At 40.2% G+C, this 21163-nt stretch overlaps 2 protein-coding genes across 4 annotated transcripts; one reads left to right on the top strand and one right to left on the bottom strand.

Annotated features, from left to right (window-relative positions):
- Positions 1 to 5027: 5027 nt before the first annotated feature.
- On the bottom strand, positions 5028 to 6603 carry LOC121992669. 2 transcript variants are annotated; one of them, XM_042547175.1, is made up of 5 exons: positions 6185 to 6602; positions 6008 to 6058; positions 5793 to 5926; positions 5600 to 5691; positions 5028 to 5496 (listed from the first exon to the last, which is right to left on the bottom strand). In XM_042547175.1, the coding sequence occupies exons 1-5, from the start codon at positions 6530 to 6532 to the stop codon at positions 5297 to 5299; spliced, it is 825 nt and encodes a 274-aa protein (XP_042403109.1). In that variant the 5' UTR covers positions 6533 to 6602; the 3' UTR covers positions 5028 to 5296. The 2 variants fall into 2 exon arrangements, with proteins under 2 accessions (XP_042403109.1, XP_042403110.1); XM_042547176.1 differs by having other exon boundaries at positions 5327 to 5485; positions 6185 to 6603.
- Positions 6604 to 6710: 107 nt separating this feature from the next.
- Positions 6711 to 9240, top strand: LOC121992668 (malate dehydrogenase, chloroplastic-like). Of its 2 annotated transcripts, none has more exons than XM_042547173.1 (2): positions 6711 to 6855; positions 7732 to 9240. In XM_042547173.1, exon 2 carries the CDS (start codon positions 7750 to 7752, stop codon positions 8971 to 8973), a length of 1224 nt encoding a protein of 407 aa, XP_042403107.1. In that variant the 5' UTR covers positions 6711 to 6855; positions 7732 to 7749; the 3' UTR covers positions 8974 to 9240. The 2 variants fall into 2 exon arrangements, with proteins under 2 accessions (XP_042403107.1, XP_042403108.1); XM_042547174.1 differs by having other exon boundaries at positions 6745 to 6855; positions 7738 to 9240.
- The last annotated feature ends 11923 nt before the right edge of the window (positions 9241 to 21163 follow it).

Below are 21163 nucleotides of genomic sequence, written 5' to 3'. Positions count from 1 at the left end.
GCCGGGAAGGGGTTCCCGGCGGCGACCCTCCAACGCTCAAGTCAGGCAAGCAAATAGTGAAGGAGTGGCTCCCAAAATATTAGAATGCATACCTCCGACGAAGGATAAGGGCCTTTATATAGGGCAGCGGAGAAGCGAGTGTACACATACCAAGGTGTACATGTGTCCGCGACCCATACCCCAGTGAGGACTTGTCAGTGAGCTTACCTGACCCATACTGCTACAGTCCAAGTATGTCCTCGATGGGACAGAGGAACCTCCTGTCATAAGATTCGGAGTATGGCCTACATGTGGAACATACCCGCTGTCAGGGAAAGATCTTTTCCCCTTTGCTCGCGATCTAGCGTCCGGCCAGCCAGATCCCGCTACATCCGGCCGGACGTATGTGGTGGTTTACTCGAGGAGATTCTCAATCATACGATTTGTGGAGACTATTAGCAGTATGCTACCTTATGGCTTTGGCCAAGCGTGCAGTCCGCTCGGCCTTGCGATCTTGTCCACTGAGCACCGGAACCCTATTTTTCGACAGGGTGCCTTGAACCATCAACCAGACACCGGCCGGCCGGCCGGCCGGTCGGACCCACCCCTGTCCGGGCGGCCTCCTGCCACTTTGACTTCCACGTGGCATTGACTCCACTGGATGGGGGGTCCCCTGTTCTTACAACCGGATCATCATAAATACGTGTTGTCTGATAATTGAATTATTTAAGAAATGCATCATGCTTTGTACCATGACACTGTGCCCGGGGCCTAATATATTTTAAGTATTTTTTAATAATTTAAATATTCAACCATTCAAATTAACTAATATGAAAGTCCTCCTATTATTAACTTTCTACTTGCGAGAGAAACATAGCATAATCGATTGTCATAATTGATTGATATTACCTTAATCGATTATCCCAATCGATTCAAGGCTTTCTTTTCAAGAAAGAAACATAGCCTAATCAATTGCCATAATCAATTTGTATTGTCAAAATTGATTCCCCAATCGATTTTGACACCTTTTGTACTCTTGCGATGACACCTCTAATCGATTACCCTAATAAGCTAAAGCTAATCGATTGCCCAATTGATTCCTCACCCTTTTGTGCTCTCTCGAAGAACTCCTATTCGATTAATTTGGGCCTAATTGATTTCTCAACTCTGAAAAATTTATAACATTTAATTTATACTATAAATCTCTTAATATAAACCCCTCCTCTACTACATAGATGGAGTTTATAGTTTTTTTATAAATCTGTATCAAAATCTTGGGGCCAGGTTTATAAAAAATAGTGAAGAGAGAATAAAGAGAGAATTTTTTTTAAAATAATTTTTTTTTAAAAAAGAAGTTTTATGATAATAGAGAATGTTTTTTAAAAGAAGTAAAGCGTTTGGTTTGCGTTTTTCACGTTGTTTTCTGTTTTCGTTTTCTGAGAAAATGAAAAACGCGTTTGATTTGCGTTTTCCACGTTCATTTTTAAGAAAATGTGAGAACATTTTCTAAGAAAACGAAAAACGCGGAAAAGTCATTTTCTGAAAAACGAAAATACACGTTTTTCAGAAAATAAAAATGAAAATGGGACAAACCAAACGCCCCAGATTTTTAATTTTTGATGTGGCAATGATGTGACAGAGTATAAATCTTTTTAAGAGGTTTACGCGGATGCCCTAAGATATCAATAGCAAAGGAAATATATTATTATATCCTTCTTATTTTGAGTTTTTCCTATTTATATTCCCTAAATATTTTCGTTTCTATTTATATCACTTTCTTTTATGTTTATTCAGATAATAAATATCCCTATCCTTAATTTTCCTAAGAATATAGACGGAAATGACAAGTGTCCTTTGGTGAGTGCCCCCACCGCAAGCCGTATCGCAACTGCCTCCTCAAGGCCTGCTTTGCCGACTTCAGCCGTTCCGAATCCACTGCAGAAGTAGTACTCCGATTGCAAGCTCAAAATCATTTTTTTCAAGGCCGATCCTGATTTTTGAGGATCCTTGGGAAGAAAAGACGTCTCTGTAGAAAAAAAAAATTACTAATGTACAATTTAAATATAATTTAATAGAAAAAATTTAAAATTAATATATTTTATTTAAAATATGATAAATTTCATACAAAATATATTTATCAAAATTCTTCAAAAATTACAATACCATACAGAATAAATATATTTACTAATTTTCTCAAAAAAATATAATGCCTACAAATACCCCCAAAAAAATATGACATAATAAAAATTCTATATCTTCTAGCATTTTGAGAAGCAAAATCATTAATAAGTTCCTCAAAATCAAATTTTTCTAACACCTCATTTTCGATATATAAAATTATCAACTCATTTATATTCAAATCATTATTATTATTTTCTCTCAATTCTTTCTGCTCATTCGTTGCATAATTATAATCATTATTTTCTCTCAATTCTTTCTGTTCATTGATTGCATGATCATTTAATTCTTCTTGATTACTCGATTGTTGTTTATTTGTTGTATGATCATTTAGTTCTTCTTGACTTTCTTCTTGTAATTCATCAACTAAATCTTCAATTGAAGAACTAGCTTTAAAAAACTTATGAAGAACATCTTTGTGAATTTTAATAATATGTTCCACTTTTTTTCTTTTGTTTCTTTTCTAACTTCAAGATTGATATTTTTTTGGAAATATGTTTGTACTACAAATTTTAAGTATAAAAATAAAACACACAAAACTAGCAACAAAGTTAAAATAAAACAAACACAAATAGTGAAAATAATAGTCAAAGAATAATAAAGTGTTTGAAGCAATCGATATAATCTATTCTATGATGATTAAAATTGGAATGATTGATTTAGATTTTTTCAAATCTGTAAGAAAAATCATAAAATATTGACCTCAATACAATATTAAAAATCAATATTGAATATTGACAATAGAAAAAAATATAGATAAGTAACTACGTTGTAATTTTATATATTGATGAATGATGATATTGATGAAACTAAAATTTTAATTGGAGAATAAACTTTTCTAATTTAATTAGAAGAGATTCACATGAAAAAAGGGAGGACATTAGTGTTCAGGATTCTCTTTAGGCTACGTTTGGTAGGGTGTAATCTGTCTTGTAATGTAATCAGGATTACATTACAAGGTTGATTATTTTGTTTGTTTTAACTTTAAACTTGTAAAGTAATGTAATCTCGATTAAAAAAAAGTTGTGAAGTTTTGTAATCTGGATTACAAAGCAAATACTATGTAATCCGATTACATTACGAGGTCACTGTTTAACCAAAATTTGAATGCCGAATATATCCTTAGTCAGCCGACCACTCGTCGTCTGCCGCCCGCCCGCCCGTCGTCTGCCGCCCGCCCCCGCCCCCCGCCGCCCGCCACCGCCGTCGGTTGTCGGTCATCGCCGTCGATTGCCAACCGTCGCCGTTGGTCGCTGACCACAGCCGCCGGTCCCCCGCCGTGGTTGCCGGTCTTCGGCCGTCACCAGTCACCCGATGCAAGCTCCGACAGAGGTGCAGTAGTCGTCGGTAGAAGTCCCAGGATATTTTTATCATTTTATAATAATATGAATTACATTTTTTTATAAAAAATAATGAATATCAAATAGAAGAATGTAATCACCCTTGTAATCAAAGATTATATACATTCTATTACCAAACGTAGTAATGTAATCAAGATTACATTACATAAAGAATCGTTTACCTTCCTTTTTTTCTTTTAGATTTTTTTCTTAAATTTTAATAGAATATATATATATATACCTTTATTAAAATAATTCAACAATATATATATTTTTAGATATTTAATAAAATAATCTAATAAAAAATATTTTTTTAAAGTTTTTATTAAAACAATTTAATTATATGTAATATATATTATTTATGCATCTCAAATTTGATGTCCCTTCGATTATCGAAGGCACTTGACAATCGCCCGGTGACATGCATAGGGTCGGGCTTGAATTTTTCTTTAAAAATATATTTATAATGAATTTTGATCGGGTGAGGATTGTGATTAATATTCCATGTTGAGATCGACTTCCTAATTGCAGAGGAAACAGATCGGTGTGCTATGACCCCCATTCATGGGCGACGATGGCAAGATGGTCTACTTCCACGGCGCCAAGGATAAGAAATTATCCTAGAATGGCAAGTATTTGTCCATCCTAGAATGGAATCATATTATGCACTTAATCTCTTGCTCATTCATGTACACCCATCTCATAAGGATAAGAAATTCGGAAAAAACAACAAGGAAGCATTGGGAAGTGTCCAATTGTCAACAAAAACATTTCAAGAAGTTGATGAGGAAGCAGAAGAGGAAATTGTTCTCATCCTCCACCAGTTCGCCATGCACCAGCCGAAGCAATCTCTCGTTTCTTGGGAGTGCGTTGCCGTAGTAGAGCATTGTCGTCACCGCCACCACCGGCCGTCGAACCAATAGCACCGCTGGCCGAACGATGGACTTCACAAGCACCGGTGCCAAAGACTGCAGCAAAGTAATATCATAAGGTCACCCCAAATAGACTGGAAACGAATTAATTAGATGGACGTAGAAAGAATACCATATCGATCTTTGATGCAACTGTGAAGTAGAACTGTTTTCTGTCTGGAGGTTTTGTGGAAGTTAATAGTCGTCGAAACGTACGTCAGCTGCGAGTCCGCAACTGCTGGTCCAAGTGGTATATTCAAACCTACTCAAACGTCAGAGAAAGTTCGTTGGCCACGTTTCACTCAGCAGTTCTCTTAATCAATCCACACTGGCGCATCCGATCCTACGGCGTTCGCGATACACGGACACCTTCGATTCCTCTAGTATGTTTACTGATCAGGGATGTGAATGAAAGCCAAAAAGAGAAGCCCAGCGGCCGCCCGGACTCTAGCAAGTTCACGGCGGCTCGTGATAGGAACCGGCGCTAGGGAAATAGAGAAAATATGGAAAAAAAAAAAAGTACAAAAGGACTGTATATATAAGTCATACGACAATATCAAATCCATATAAACATTATTAATAAATCTAGTAATTTATTCTAATATTTAGAAAGAGTAAATAATAATAAATTACCAAATCTAAATTAATACCTTCTTTCTTAACAAGAAAGAAAGCCAACGGCTCATATTCATCTTGTCCTCGCTCAAGGATTAGGATCAAACACCTCATGCTATTTAAAAGAAAATAGATAATCCATGGAAATATAAGAAACAAAGAGAGGCTTCGATGAACTAAAAGCAGCTCAATCTAACAGTAGCAAACTGTGGTAATCATGTCAAACAAGAGTAGTACGTAGCCAGTGCAAGCCTTGAAGTTTTCAGATTAGGCCTAACTCTGCTTGTTGGATGATTTCTTCCCTGCATCTGAAGTCAGAAAGTTAAATGCCCAGCGAGAAACTTGAGTGAGGCTAAAGATTAGTCCGAAGGCCACACGCCCATTCACGATTCCTTCTCTCATGTTTCTTGCAGTTCTAGCTACCGCAGGCTCGACAGTTTGATCACTCTGGGGTGTTTTTCCCTGCATCGTCACTAAACAAGTGAAGATGGAAGTGAAACACATCGTCCAACCTTCATAAGCATTGTCACAAACACTTCTTGAATCGTTAGAACAGAAGGAAGAGAGTGGTCCAACCTGCTGGATTCATTGTTGTAAGGCGACGCAACCTGTCCTCAGCCACACGAACTGCTCTGGTTGAATTTTTCACACCTTGTGTTAGCTCCTGGCTGTGTACCAACAACATGAACGCAAACAGATGCATGCTGATCAGAGATTCAGATAATGCACACAAATCCCTAAAAAAAAAAGAAATGATGAATCAGGTAACCCTAAGTCGCTGAGCTCCGTGGTTAAATCGCTAATCTCCATGCCAGACAATCGAACCGCAGCCATAGTATCAGGAAGCTCTTCTGTTGTGACGTCCAACAACTTTTCAATCGACTCGGCAGCCTTTCTGAAAGCCTGCTCTTTCATCCAAAACAAATGTCAACAGATCGTAGCGCCTCAATTTGTTGAAAGAAATTTTCTAGTTAAGAGGCATACCAAAAGTGTCGGAATGGCAGAGAAGAATATCCACGCCGCAGAAACCGCAGCCTGCAGAAAGGGAGAAAGGATTTGGAGGAAAATTTCACGATGCAGACCAAAATTCTAACAAGAAGTGTGATTCCCCCATCTTTATCAACAAAATTGAAAAAACTAAGACGGAAATCCAAATCGTACAGCGCAAACAGTGAAATTGAGGAGAAGGATGTGCCTTCGATCAAGATTCCACTGGAAGATGGGAGAGTGCACCGGAGGTCCGACGGCGGCCGATAGGGAAGATCGATGGCTGGGAAAATCGTCGGAGGCGGCGTCTACTGGAAGGGGATGGAGGGACAGAGCGGCGAGGCGGAGGCGGATTTCCCCTTTCTGCTCGAGATCTCCGCCATCGACGATGGTGGACGGCATTTTACACCGAAGCTTAGAGCAGCACGAGGCGGATGCGGATGCGGAGGCGGAGGAAGATACAGAGAAAGGAGGATTGCGTCGGCATTCGATGCCGGCGAGGGGAAAAGGGCGAAGTGCCATGGCCTCGATGGTGGAGGAGAGAAAAAAGGCGGCGATGCCGTAGGGAAGCTTGCGCTGGAGAAGTCATGAAGAGGTACAATTATACATAAACACTCCTGAATTTATTTTATTTTCAAATTTACATTCGTCAATTCAAAGTCCAAAAAGATAACGTTAGTAAAAGGGATCTATGCTTAATTTCCTCTTTTTCAAGGTCTAATTTATAAAAATCTCTGTAACTTGGCAGGGGAAAAGGCTCCTCACTCCTCACCCGTCTGCCTCCACAGTCTCCGTCGACGCCGCATCAAATCGAGGGGCGAGAAGAGTTCGTTTCCAGAGGATAGGTAAAGCAGTGCTCCCCCTCGCTCTCCCCCTACTTTTTCTGTGTCATTTTGTCCCATTCCTTGCTTATCTAGATCTTAGATGTTTGAAGTTGGTTTGCAAATAATCATGGATGTTTCTTTCTTTTGTCAACCGGATATTCCGCGGGGTGAATTGGTCTGCCCCATTAGCTTCGTGGGAGAAGAGATCCGCAACGGTGCTACTCCCCGAAGATTTAGATTATTTGGTATCTTTTTACTGTCGAGCATACTGGCTATGGGGTTTTTGTTTTGAGATTTGGGGTTTTGAGCTTCCTGGAGATTGGAATTGTATAGCAAGCTAAGAATTTGAGAACGAAGGAGAGGCAACTCGTCCTTCACAAGATTTATTTATTATCATTATTGAATCGGGCACTGGTACTGGTTATGTTGATTCCATCACGCTTCTTTGATGAGTAGGTGGATGGCAAGATCCTTTTAGATAATTCATTGGCTTTGTTTTTCTTTTAGTTCATTTAGCTTTTGAAGCTTTGTCTATTGGATATTAGCTAAAAAATTTCCACCATACACATAACTGACGGGGGGACTGTTTTTGGACATGATTTTCATTTGGAAAAAGGGAAAAAGTAGTTGTTTTAGGTTTAAAACAGATGTTTTCTTTAGCACCTTGTTCCATTTGGAAGATGGTGTTTGGATATTCTTTATTTAAGAAATCATGAACCCTTGTCACACCACTGTAAGAATATTTCTCCATCTTTCCATCCTATAAATATTTCTTTCATGCATAATTTGTTGTCTTCTTTGGCCCTTTATAAAGTTAGACTTCTTTTATGCTCATTTGATATTGAAGTGAGCCACAGCTTCTTTTAACTGACTCTTGATTCTTCATTTATACTATAGTAATAGGCGGTTTTTAAGATGGTATCCACAGCAATTACAACAGTGTCTGGTGGATTAGTTGGTATTCAGGCTAGCTCAAGATCTAAAAGTCTTGGCTTGAATTTGAGTAGCTCGAAGTCTTTCTGCACTTTCAGAGGTCTGAAGGCTGCATCCAATGTTCAAATTGATTCAGCCTTTTTGGGCAAGGCTAGCAATGCATCTCTCCGGGCATCTCTTGTTCCCAAACTTGAAGAAAAGCAGGTTTTATCGAATCAAAATCAGCCCCGAGCATCGTACAAGGTGGCGATCCTCGGGGCTGCTGGTGGCATTGGCCAACCTCTGGGACTTCTGATTAAGATGTCTCCTCTAGTCTCAGCACTGCATCTCTATGATATTACAAATGTTAAAGTAGTTGCTGCTGATCTCAGCCACTGCAACACTCCTACTCAAGTTTTAGATTTCACTGGACCATCAGAATTGGCCAATTGTCTGAAAGGTGCAGATGTGGTGGTGATCCCTGCCGGCATTCCAAGGAAGCCAGGCGTGACCTTTGATGACTTATTCGATATCAATGCTGGGATTGTGAAGACACTGGTGGAGGCTGTTGCAGACAATTGCCCTGATGCCTTCATTCTCATTATCAGCAACCCGCTGAACTCTACTGTTCCAATAGCTGCCGAGGTGCTTAAGCAGCAGGGTGTCTACAATCCCAAGAAGCTTTTCGGTGTGACTACCCTTGATGTTGTTAGGGCCAACACTTTTGTTGCTCAAAAGAAGCAACTAAAGCTCATCGATGTGGATGTGCCGGTCATCGGAGGCCATGCGGGCATTACCATCTTGCCATTGCTATCAAAGACAAGGCCAGTGGTGCCGTTCAGAGATGAAGAAGTCGAAGAGCTGACTGTTAGAATACAGAATGCTGGGACAGAGGTCGTTGAGGCAAAGGCTGGCGCTGGATCTGCAACCTTGTCGATGGCCTATGCCGCTGCACGATTTGTTGAATCTTCTCTCCGTGCGCTTGACGGCGATGGGGATGTCTACGAGTGCACTTTCGTTCAGTCTGAACTAACTGAGCTGCCGTTCTTTGCTTCAAGAGTTAAGCTCGGTCGGAAAGGTGTAGAAGCCTTTATATCCTCTGATCTGGAGGGTCTGACCAATTATGAGTTGAAGGCACTGGAAGCCCTGAAGCCTGAGCTGAAAGCTAGCATCGAGAAGGGAGTGGCATTTGTTCACAAGACAACAGCCACTGCTGCACCTGCCTGAGGCAATTTTAGTCCTGCAGAAACAGAATGAAAGGGATGCTCAAGTTCAGCTCCAACCAATGTAGAATAGAACATTTTGTTGAAGTATTTTTGTCTTGATGTAACAGACTATTAATGTGTTTATTTTATTTATTTTTGATAATTTAGATGTTCGAATGAATCACGGAGGTAGATGGTCTTCGTCTTGATTCGCCTAATGTGTGTGTGTGTTTTTTTGTTAATTTTAGTGATCTTGTCCGAAAACGGAGAAGATGATGTATTGGGTAAATGACTTTGATATTGACCGGTTGAAAACTCATAGTTGGAAAAAAATGACTCCAAATGATCTTACATGTCAAAAGGAATGTCAATAATCGGGTCAGGGAGGGGTCTTGACGTAAGCATTTTGACGCTCAAGTTAGTAATCCGGATGAAGATGATGAACAGTGGTTATGGATGTGTAAAGTTGCATAGCATCGCACGTACCTATGTCGATAGATGGAGATCTCTTTTTATAGTGTTATTATTTGTTTGTGCTCGAATTTCAAAACATTTCTAAAAAGGACAAACTATAAAGATACTTTGACACCTTTCTCAAAATGGATATGCAATCTCTGCGTTTGACAAAGTAGAAGCTCTAGTGTATAACTTGCATATGGAATATTCTCTGTCATTCGTGACACAAAACACCAAAAAAGAATATTGAGATGGTGAACCATTAATGTGTTGTGATGATAGGTCGGTTAAGTCCCCTCCATCGTCCAATCAGACCTTGTTTTCGGAGGGAGTCAGCTCTGATAAAGGATGTAGACTACCATGAGGACTCGATTCAGCCAATAAGACTGGTCGGCTTGGATCAGTCAGGAAGAGTGGAAGATATGCCAGGAAGAGTCGAGGATCAGCTAGAGTGGTGGTTTGACCAAAAAGAGTGGCAGGTTGGCCAGAGTGGCAGATTGACGAGGAAAGAGGCGGGTTGCCCAGGAAGAGCGACATGTCAGCTAGAGTGGCAGATCAGCAAGAAAGAGTGGTGGATCGGCTAGAAAGAGTGGTGGATCAGTCAGGAAGAGTGACAGATTGGCCAGAGTGGTGGATGGACCTTGGCGGATTGGCTAGTCGGGTCAGTCGAGAAAGATGGTCATTGACCTCTCTTGACTTTATCACAACTCAACATGCCGATTTGACCTTCTTTGTCCTCGTAGCCGCTCTTCCTATTCTTCGTATCACAAGCCTCCCCTTCAAGTCTAGTCGAAGGAGTCGCGAGTTTGACTAACTGGACTAAGCCCCTCGTAAGGTTAAATTGCATTCCCATTGCAGGGCAAGGTTGAGTTGGACCCCTTCACCTGTTGTTGGATCATGAAGATCTGCTGTTTTGGGGTTACCCAGTGGATTGTGCCACCTGAAGGTGATTGGAAATTGTTTCAATAGAAGCCGATTAGATGTGGTCTTTTTGCAACTAAATCAAAATTTTTCCATTTGAATTGTTGAATAAAGCCGATATAAGTACCTCGAATAAGTTTTGATATGATTAGCTGGGTTAAATTAGGTCCTATTGTATTTGATCCTTGTGTCTAAGTGTGTAGGAACTTAAGAACACAAGAAATCGAACGAAAGGCATAGCTAGCGAGAAGAGTGACACGGGAAGGGAGTTGACGGACTCGGTACATCCGAGGGACGAGGTGCTATGGAAGAGTACATCGGTGGACGAGAAAGACGCGTGCGAGGGACGAGAAGAGTGACATGGGAAGAGTACGTACCTCACTTGCCTCTATTTCTGATGCTCCCCCTTCATCGCAGCTTTCTTCTTCTGATCCTCCCTCTTCATCTATGCTCATCTCTGAGCTGGTCTCATCTTCTTCTTGATGGTTGGCCATTAGTGCTAGTCCAGAGAAGGCTACTACCTCGGAATCAAAGAATGAAGAATCATCCCATGTGGCCTTCAAGGTATTGTACTTGGAGGATGTTGGCTTGTACTTTCCTTTCTCTTTTTCGTTGTTCTTTTTCTTTATTTTTGGGCAGTCATCCTTGATGTGCCCTTCTTCATTGCAATTGTAGCAACGGACCATCCTTTTGTTGCGTTGATGTTTTTTCGACTATGATATAAACTTATTAGTCTTAATAAACTTATTGAACTTCCTTACCAATAGCGCTGCTTCAGTTTCATCGATCAACGCTTCGGAGTCGAGATCGTCCATCTCGGCTTGTAGGGCAACATTGAGATTTGATTTCTCTATTTGTTTAGGTTCTGCAATTTGAGACTCGTGAAGTTTGAAAGTAGAAAATAAGTTTTCTAGCGTACTTACCTCAAAATCCTTAGAGATGTAGTATGCATCTACTAAGGACGCCCATTCTAACGTTCTCGGGAAGGCGTTGAGCGCTTACCAGATCGAATCTCGGTTTGTTACCGATTCTCCGAGGTTGTTCAGTTGAGTTATTAGTTCTTTGAGTCTCGCTTGGAGTTGCGCTACCTTCTCTCCATTGTTACTCTTCTTTATCTTTTGGAACTACAAAACCGTATTTCATTGTTAATAAAATATCGAAATCTGTTTTAAAAAAATACGTCCATTCGGTGTTTCCATGTAGCAAAGTCTCCATTGAATTTTAGGAGGTGAATACTTGCACCGGCCATCGTCTTGATCTTTTCTGCTTCAGATGGCGGTTAGTCCTTCTGAGGCTGTTGGACTCTGATACCACTTGTTGGCATAGCGGGTCGGTAAGAGGGGAGGGGTGAATTTCCTGAAAAATAAAAAATATACCCTCCTCGTACTTTCAACTCTAAAAATGCAACAGTAAAATAATAAACTGATAGAAAATAGAGAAAAGACTCAAGAGATTGACTTGGTTACAACCTAGGTAGTTGTTAATCTAAGGCGGTTGAAAAGCTCAGAAACAATCTCCTTCTCTGAAGGCGGAGAAGTCTTTTACACACTAAGAAAGCTCAAACGTTGGTAGGAATTGAATACAAGAGTTGATTAATTAGTTCCTAGCTCCAGGGGCCATTATATATCTCCTGGAAATTCTATCTCGAGTGTTGAGGGTGCCTCCAAGAGGATAAGCGGATAAAACTTTATCCGTTTGCCAACGGCCAGTTTGGCTAGGTCGAGGGCACCCTCAAGGGCATTGAGGATGGTTTCAATGTTGTTGAGGGCGCCCTCAATGCTATTGAGGGCGCCCTCAATCTGATGAGGGTGGAGGCGCCTCCACCGGCTGTTGAGGGCGCCTCCAGCTGCTTATCCAACACTTCTTCATTTTCACTTTAGCTTCCGAAATCCCGATTGCTTGGGTGATTGCAGCCAATCAAAATAGGGCTCACCCGAACTCAATTTTCGGCATTCTCCTCCAGCAGGCTTCCGCCCCAGCTTCTCGTCCCTTGAACATTGCGCACGTTCTTCTCGTCCACCGGTGTACTCTTCCGCAGCTCTTTCGTCCTTCAGACGCACAGAACCCGTCGGCTCCCTTCTCGTGTTGTCCTTCTCGCTAGCTACATCTTCTGCTCGACTTCCTACACTCCTAAGCTCCTGCACACTTAGACACAGGGATCAATAACAAACAGGACCTAACCTAACTTGGTTGATCACATTAAAACAACCACGGGGTACAACAAATCCGAGATAGAAGCTTCCTTGGACTGACATTGATGGTGAGTCACTAAGAATCAAATAACTCGAAAGCAAGCATCAATGAAGGGAAAGCTACATTAGAAGACAACAGCGATAAAAGGGGAGAGTCGTGCTTCAGATCTGATATAGTAAGTGAGGTATGTCTTCTATCTCTTGGTCATTTGTATTAAGGCATAAAATATATATCTAAGTTTCTATATAAGCTTAAAATAAAAAATGAACAATTGAAAAAGGAAAACCTAGAAATAAGATATTACCAGACTTCATGGTATATCTCTGAGTATTATATCGAATGGAGATTCGTGATTCACATCACGAATATGGCAGATTTTACAGCAAACCATGAGTATAGAGTTCTATTTTATTACAACTTTCCACTTTGAGATAGATGGATTTGAGCGCACTATATAGATGTTGGGGGATCTGCTGATTGTGTGCGTTATGGATTTTGGAGATGTTTGATTTATCCATGGATGGCTAGGCAGCAATGTGAGAGTAGTGGAAGCAGGGTGAGCTCATAACCCAAAGAGTCATTCCTTACGGTTGGATATTTGTTTATAATACTTGGATGGAGTAGTATATGGGTATGCTGCTTAGTCATTACCCTTAGATAAGGATCCCTGAGTTTGAGCAGTAAAATTGGGGGTCAAATTTTTATTAGAGAGGGAGAATGTAAGATACTGCAAATTCAATAATAAGTGTTATTTGAGTAATAATCTTATTGGATTTTTCAAGAATTTTAAAAAAAATTCAGGATTTAAACGGAGGTCGTATGACACATTTTAAGAGAATGAAACTATTGGGTTAGGAGAAAGCCTATTTGGATTATCTATTAAGTGGAAGTTGATTTATTTAATTAACATAAGGTTGAATTAAGCTAAACTAGATATAAAATATAAACCTAAGTATTTTTCCCTCATCCTTACTGATTCTTCTCTTCCTCCCGACTCGATCCACCGACGTCCTCTCCCTTCTCCTCTCTGGGTCACCATCGATCACCACAGCTGACGTCGGCCATCGTCCGCTAGCTGCCATGAGACTTGACCATAGAACGTCGGAGCCCTATGCTTCCAGCTGCCTCGGCTCCTCACGCCACCATGGCTCGACGTCGATCGTTGCACACCGCCTCTTCTCTCAATCCATTTCAGCATTGTCGAATCTCCTCTTCCCCCATCTCGTCGATGCCCCTTTTTCCCGATCTCATCGTGTCGCCCTACACTCGACTCCACCGCCACCTCCTAATTGCAGATGTCGACTGCCCTCTTGCGATCTAGTCGCTAACCATAGGAGAGAAGGGAGTGTAGCTTGTCGGCGAGCACCTCTCCCTTCTTCCCCGATTCCATCTTCTGCTGATCTCACGCATCTGCGCCGCCTGACTCCTTTCCGATCTCACTAGTGAGTCACCTCTCGATTGTTGATGCTGCAGTTTCTTCACTGGCAGTTCCGCAACCGAACCACTAGCAACAATTAGCATCATGGCTACCACAGAGGATTAGTCATCCTCCCTTCTTCTTTTCATTGCCGGACAGATCCGATGTCATCATGCCTTAGATCTGGCCATTACCTCCTGCAGCAACTACCTTGTTGTCATCTTGGAGGTAATCATCTAACCCTATTAGATGTTTGAGTGATTGATCTATGATCAATGTTGATTTACGATTATTTGTTTTGGAGATCAGCAGCTCCATTGTCGATCTGGGCATCACTGTTTGAGGGCGATCCACAACTCTGACTATAAATTTCAGCAACAAGATCTCTGGCCGTGAGTTGACAGAAGGATACTCAAATTTGGGTAAGTTGTGGTTTGATTCATGCATGAATGTAGATTCAGATTATATGGTGTAGCTGCTGGGATCATTGAATCTAATCTTAATTAAGGATTTAATTGGTGGGTTTGAGTAGTAAGTTGGTATTGATTAAATCTAAAGGATGATTGTGTTAGTTTAGGATTGTTGAGACAGGATTGAGTTGTATATTTGGATTGTGGATTGAATGGTGGGTTAATTGATTATTGAAAATTGATTAAATTGTATTAGATTAATTAATGGATTGTGAATTATGAATGGAGAGATTAAAGGATTCATGGATAGATCAATTGAAGCTAATTATTAATCGGGGTTAATTAATGATCGTATTTCAATTACGGTTACCCTAAATAGGTTTGAGAATTTGATTTAGCTATTTAATTCATATGTAATTAGCTAAATCTGTATATCATATAATTACAGGACTTTGATTCGAGATTAGCATCTCGACGTGTGATTAGTTTAGCACGATTGACTGATAAAGATGAGTACTCCTTCCTTAACCTCTTTAGTTCTTTGAACTTAGTACATGGTTGCTTTTATTTGATGGATTAGGTTACTTTACCTTAAATTTATCTGTATTGTTATCCTGCTTGATACTTATGCTTGACCTTTGAAATTATCTATTTATTTCATATACAATATTAAGCTTTAAATATTTATACTTTATTATGTATTCACTTGTAGAGTATGTATGGTAGAATATGTTGGGGCAATTTCCCTAGGTCAAGGTTGACCAGCTTGACTAAGCTTAAGTTGAGTCAAGATTTGAGTTTTGATGTTTGACAATATAAGGAGATTGCTGGAGCAATCGTCCAATTATGGAGATGGTCAAAGGATTGACCAGGTTGATGAGAATACAAGTCAAGTAGGTCAAGGTTGACAGAAGACTTGACTGGGAAAGTTCTAACTGGAGGTTAGGCATTTGGAAAGTCCTAGTGAGAAGCTAGGCAGGAGAAAGTCCTGGTGAGGAGCCAAGCAACGGGAAAATCCTAGTGTGAAGCTAGGCAGGAGAAAGTACAAGTGTGATCTTGGCAAAGGAAAAGTTCTGGTAAGGAGCCAGGCAATTGGAAAGTCCAAGTGTTATCTTGGCAAAGGAGAAAGTCCTGGTGAAGAGCCAAGCAATTGGAAAGTCCAAGTGTGATCTTGGCAAAGGGTGTAAGTCCAAGCATGTGGTCTTGGTAAGGTAAGTCCTAGTATGACTTGGCAAGGAAGACCCGACAACTAGGATGAGGCCGAAGGAAGCTCCTGAAGGCAAGGCGTGAAGAATGGGGAGATATTCGAGGGGTGCGATGCTGATGGAGGAGGCTAGAAGGCTAGTTTGAGGTTGGTCGGGTGTGGCCAAATGCTAAGCATGGAGACCCAACAGGTCACGATTGACCGGGAGTGGGTTGGAGACTTTTGGACTTGAGATTGAGTCAAGTCCAGGATGGTGAACAAAACTCAAGATGTTGATTTAGTGCTTCTTGTTGAGTTTTAGGTTCATCAAAACACATAGTTATGTGTTTTGCAATCATTGGAAAAGTTAATATACAAGTCATGTGCATTGAGCCCAAAGAACATGGTTAGATATTGATTTTGAAAATATTTTTAAAATGCTTTTGAAAATCTTGGTGAAGACTATCTTTTGATAGTATTCATCATTGAAAAGTTAGACACAAACTAGGAGAAAACATTGAAGTTTTCAAATTTGTGTCACTCTTTGAAAATAGGAAGTATTTTCATAGAAAACTATTTTTCCTTGATAGAGTATACCCTAAAGAGTATCTACGTGATTTTTCATGATTTTTGTAATTTTGTATAATTTTTGGAGAGTTTCTGAATTTCGCTGAAACTAAATTTCAGAAAATCATAAACTCAATTGATCAGCCGATCGATTGGGATGGTTTTAATCGATCAGTCGATTGATTGAGAAGTCAATTCCCGTGAACAGAGGGTTAGTGAATTGATCAGCCGATCGATTCACCCAGGTTGGATCGATCAGTCGATCGATTCAGAAGGAATTTCTGCAAGCAGAAGCTTGCGGAATCGATCAATGGATCGATTGAAGTAGCTTCAATCGATTGAGCTCAACTTCAATCGATTGGGAAGTCTGATTATGGCTGGAAAAACCTGATTTTGGCACATTAAACCACTTCAAGTTCCAATAACCATTTCAAATCCCTTGGAATATATTTGTATATATTTAGGGGGAGTTTTCATGATGAAAGCAAGCATGGATTGGTTAAGGTAGATTTAGGTGAAGTTTAGGTTGGGGTTTAGTTTCATTATTGAATTTTGAACCTCAAAACTTCAAGTTTTGATTTTCCTAACTGTTTAGGAACTCCAAGTCATTGTTTGTGCAATGACAGAAGTTTGACCATATTTTTAGGGGGTGTTCCTCCTTGAATGCATGAAAATTTACTTTCAAGGACCTTGGAAGGGCGTTAAACCTTCGTGATGGATAATACTCAGGGTCGAGTATTGGGGAACAATAGAAGTTTGGTTATCTTCATTGTTAGGATGATAAATGCTCTCAGATGAGCATTGTGGAGTAGGTTACTGCTCAAGGGGGAGCATTGGATTAATGAAGGGAATCAGACCTTCCTTGGTAAAATGAAAAATGCTCTTGGATGAGCATTGAGAAGAAGATTACTACTCAAGGGGGAGCATTGAATACAATGAATGAGAGTTTCATTGGGAAGTTGATGCATGCTCTAGGATGAGCATTGTGAAGTGAAGTAGAGCTCAAGGGGGAGCTTTGACGGCAATGAAGAATATGAGATCTTCATTGTGGGGTTGGTAACAACATATGAGGTTGTAAACAACATAGAGTTAACTCTTATGGAGAAGAGTTTGTTTTCAGTTTTTGATGTGTGACAAAGGGGGAGAATGGAAGGTTAAGTTAGACCTTCATCCCAAGCAGGGGGAGTTTGCCCTCTAGGAAAAGGAGAGAAAGAAGGAAACCTTCATTCATGCCTTGTAATGAAGAAAATAAGGCTATGAGATTTAGCCTTGTGATAAAGAAGAGATTAAGACTATGAGATTTAGTCTTGGTATAAAGAAGAGGTTAAGACTATGAGATTTAGCCTTGTGATAAAGAAAATGTTAAGACTATGAGATTTAGCCTTGGTATAAAGAAGATGTTAAGACTATGAGATTTAACCTTATGATAAAGAAGAAGTTAAGGCTATGTGATTTAGCCCTGGTATAAAGAAGAGGTTAATGCTATGGGATTTAGCCTAACTTAGAGGTATTGTCAAACATCAAAAAGGGAGAGATTGTTGGGGCAATTTCCCTAGGTCAAGGTTGACCATCTTGACTAAGCTTGAGTTGAGCTAAGCTTGAGTCAGGATTTGAGTTTTGATGTTTGACAATATAAGGAGATTGCTGGAGCAATCGTCCGGTTGTGGAGATGGTCAAAGGATTGACTAGGTTGATGAGAATACAAGTCAAGTAGGTCAAGGTTGACAGGAGACTTGATTGAGAAAGTCCTAATTGGAGGTTAAACATTTGGAAAGTCCTAGTAAGGAGCTAGGCAGGAGAAATTCTAAGTGTGATCTTGGCAAAGGAAAAGTTCTGGTTAGAAGCCAGACAATTGGAAAGTCCAAGTGTGATCTTGGCAAAGGAGAAAATCCTGGTGAGGAGCCAGACAATTGGAAAGTCCAAGTGTGATCTTGGCAAAGGGTGTAAGTCCAAGCATGTGGTCTTGGCAAATGTAAGTCCTGGTATGACGTGGCAAGGAAGACCCGACAACTAGGATGAGGTCGAAGAAAGCTCCTGAAGGCAAGGCGTGAAGGATGGGGAGATATCCGAGGGACGCGATGCTGATGGAGGAGGCTAGAAGGCTAGTTTGAGGTTGGTCGGGTGTAGCCAAATGCTAGGCATGGAGACCCAACAGGTCACAGTTGACCAGGAGTGGGTTGGAGACTTTTGGACTTGAGATTGAGTCGAGTCCAGGATGGTCAATCGATTTGGAAATTAGTTAAACCAAGGTCCAATCAATCAGCCGATCGATTAGAGTGTGCTGTGAAGGAAGAAATGGCCCAATCGATTGGGAGCATGAGTCGCGAGCACAGAGGCCTTCCCAATCGATCGACCAATCGATTGGGAAACTCCAATCGATCGGTCGATCGATTGGAGCTGGGAGTTCTCATGCGATCGCGAGAACACTGAAAGCTTCTGAATCAATCGGTGGATCGATTCAGAATGTCCCAATCGATTGGCTGATCGATTGAGATTCGACCGTTACACAGGATGCAGATGATGGACGGCTGGGATTGTGCATAGCTGACGTGGCGATCGATTGGGGTTGATTTCAATCGATTGGGAGCACAGGATATAGTCGTTGCGGAGCGTTTCTCTCCACAGATCTTTGCGATCTTCTCCTGCGAGCTTACAGCGATCTTCACAGCAATTTCTCCAGCACTCACGCCAGTTCTTGAAGGCACTTGAGGAGCATCTTCAAGGTTCAAGAGGCAACAACAAGTAGCAAGAAGAAAGGTGCATTCACTTGTATTCTTAGAGTTTCATCTTGTATTTGTATTTGTGTTGTGTGTGAGTTTGTACGAGGCTTCTCTGTCTCCGGCTGCGACCGAGAAGAAGGTTTTCATTAGTGGAGATAGCGTGTCATATGTGGATCCTTGGATTAGTCACATCTTCTTGAGGTGGATACTAAGTAAATCCTAGGTGTTAGCATTGTGAGTGCTTGTCTTCGAGTATTCTACTGCACAGCAACAAGATGAAGCAAACCGACACAAGCGCGACGAAACGCTATTCACCCCCCTTTATCAGGCACATCAGTCCCAACAAGATACGTCTTGTTGACTGAGTTAACATGTTGATTATGCAAATGGTGTTATGTGTACACATGTTTGGTATGTGCCATAAGAGTTATCATGTTGACCGTGCATTTATATGTTGTATGTGTACACATGTCAAGTGTTATCTATTGGAGGTTTCATGATGATTATATGTATGTTGTGTGTACATATGTCTGATGTGTATTATTGGAGGTGTTAGAGTGTATACTAAAAGCCTAGCTTTTGTAAACATTTATTTTAAAATAAACAATCATATTGGTCAAAAATGTCTACATTTATATGTAGGTGTAGTTGTTCAATTAATTTATATTGTACATAACATGGTGTGTGGTGTCACACATAGAAGATCATGTTATCAGTTTCTTATAAATTATAAACAGTAAGATCACGACTGAGATGGAAAGGAACAAACCATCAGAACAGTCATAGTGTAATTAGGTATTAGTTTATCTTGACTATATAATTACACTAGTACACTTAGAGTGTATTGAGTAGGACTATTGATGCAGTTTCTTTTTTTACTGAGTAAATAAAAGAACAAGACCTCAGTTATTATGGAAGCGTGTGCTCTTAATCCTAATATAATGATAAACACATATATTTAATATTTATTTCTTTGACTTATCAAAGGGTGAGATTTAGTTTGATAAATCAAAAGGCTCAATAAGTTGGGAAATGATATTACTTATAGTATGTGTTATTGATTATAGAAGGAAACTGTGTCCTAATAATCTAGATTGATAATGTCCCCAAGAGGAGCTCATAAGGATTGTCATGTTAAACCCTGCAGGTGGACTTAGTCCGACATGACGATAAGGTTGAGTGGTACTACTCTTGGACTAAGACATTAATTAAAATGAGTTGTCAGTAACTCAATTAATTAGTGGGCATCCGATATCTTAAACACAGGGAGATTAACACACTCATGATAAGAAGGAGCCCATAATATAATTTGAGATTGGTGCGGTAGTGCAATAATAACTCTCTAGTGGAATGAGTTATTATTGATGAACTTGAGTTGTGTGTTCGGGGCGAACACGGGATACTCGAGCTCGTCGGGAGGTCAAAACCAATTTCTCCTTTAGGTCCTTGTCGTAGCCTCATTAATGCCTCACATCCACTCATGAAAAGCTCATCTTGGTGTCCAAGAATGGGGCGGGCCATGGCTTGGTGATCAAGCCATAGGCGCCGGCCACTTCCTCCTCAAAGGGGTCGGCCTCTTGCTTGGTGCCCAAGCAAGAAGGGGGCCGGCCACATAATTCAAAGTATGAGGGCTGTTTTGAATTTTTAAAATCTTCTCTTTGTAGATATCTATAAGTTTTAAAAAGAGATATTTTAAAATTATAAAACTTTCCTTATTTGAATTAGGCCACATGGTTTAAAAGAAAGTTTTAAAACTTTCCTTTTTTAACTATCAACATGATTTTTTTTAAAAAAAGAGTTTTCAATTTAAAACTTTCCTTTTTTTGTAACCATGTTAAAAAAGGAAATTTTAAATGAGAAGTTTTAAATCTTAATTTTTTTAATTTTTTTTTCTTTTTTAAAACATCCACATTAGGAAATTAAAAGAGAGCTTGTAAAATTTTATAAGAGCTTTCCTTCTTTTTTTATAAAATTTTTACAAGATATATTTTTCTTCTTTTAAGGGCTAGCCACCCTTGCTTGGTGCCCAAGCAAGGGGCCGGCCATTCAATCAATTAAGGGGAGAAAAAGGAATTAAAAAGGAGGAAAGGAAAACAAGAGGAAGATTTTAATTTTTTGTAAAAATCTTTCCTTATTTGCCTGGGGCAAGTATTATAAAAGAAGGGGAGGAGAGGCCTCATGAGGTATCAATTCTTATTCTCTTGCTTGTGCTCTCTCTTGTGGCTGACCCTCTCCCCTTTCTTTTCCCCTTGCTCTCTTTTGTTCCTTGGTGGTGGTTGTGGCCGAAACTTAGAGAAGGAGGAGGAGCTTTTGGGTGGTGTTCATCTTGGAGGTTCGTCGCCCAC

This window comes from Zingiber officinale, chromosome 6B, assembly GCF_018446385.1.
Source record: "Zingiber officinale cultivar Zhangliang chromosome 6B, Zo_v1.1, whole genome shotgun sequence".
Lineage (NCBI taxonomy): Eukaryota > Viridiplantae > Streptophyta > Magnoliopsida > Zingiberales > Zingiberaceae > Zingiber > Zingiber officinale.
Note: the sequence above shows the minus strand (reverse complement) of the source record. Positions and strands in the feature narration are given on the sequence as shown.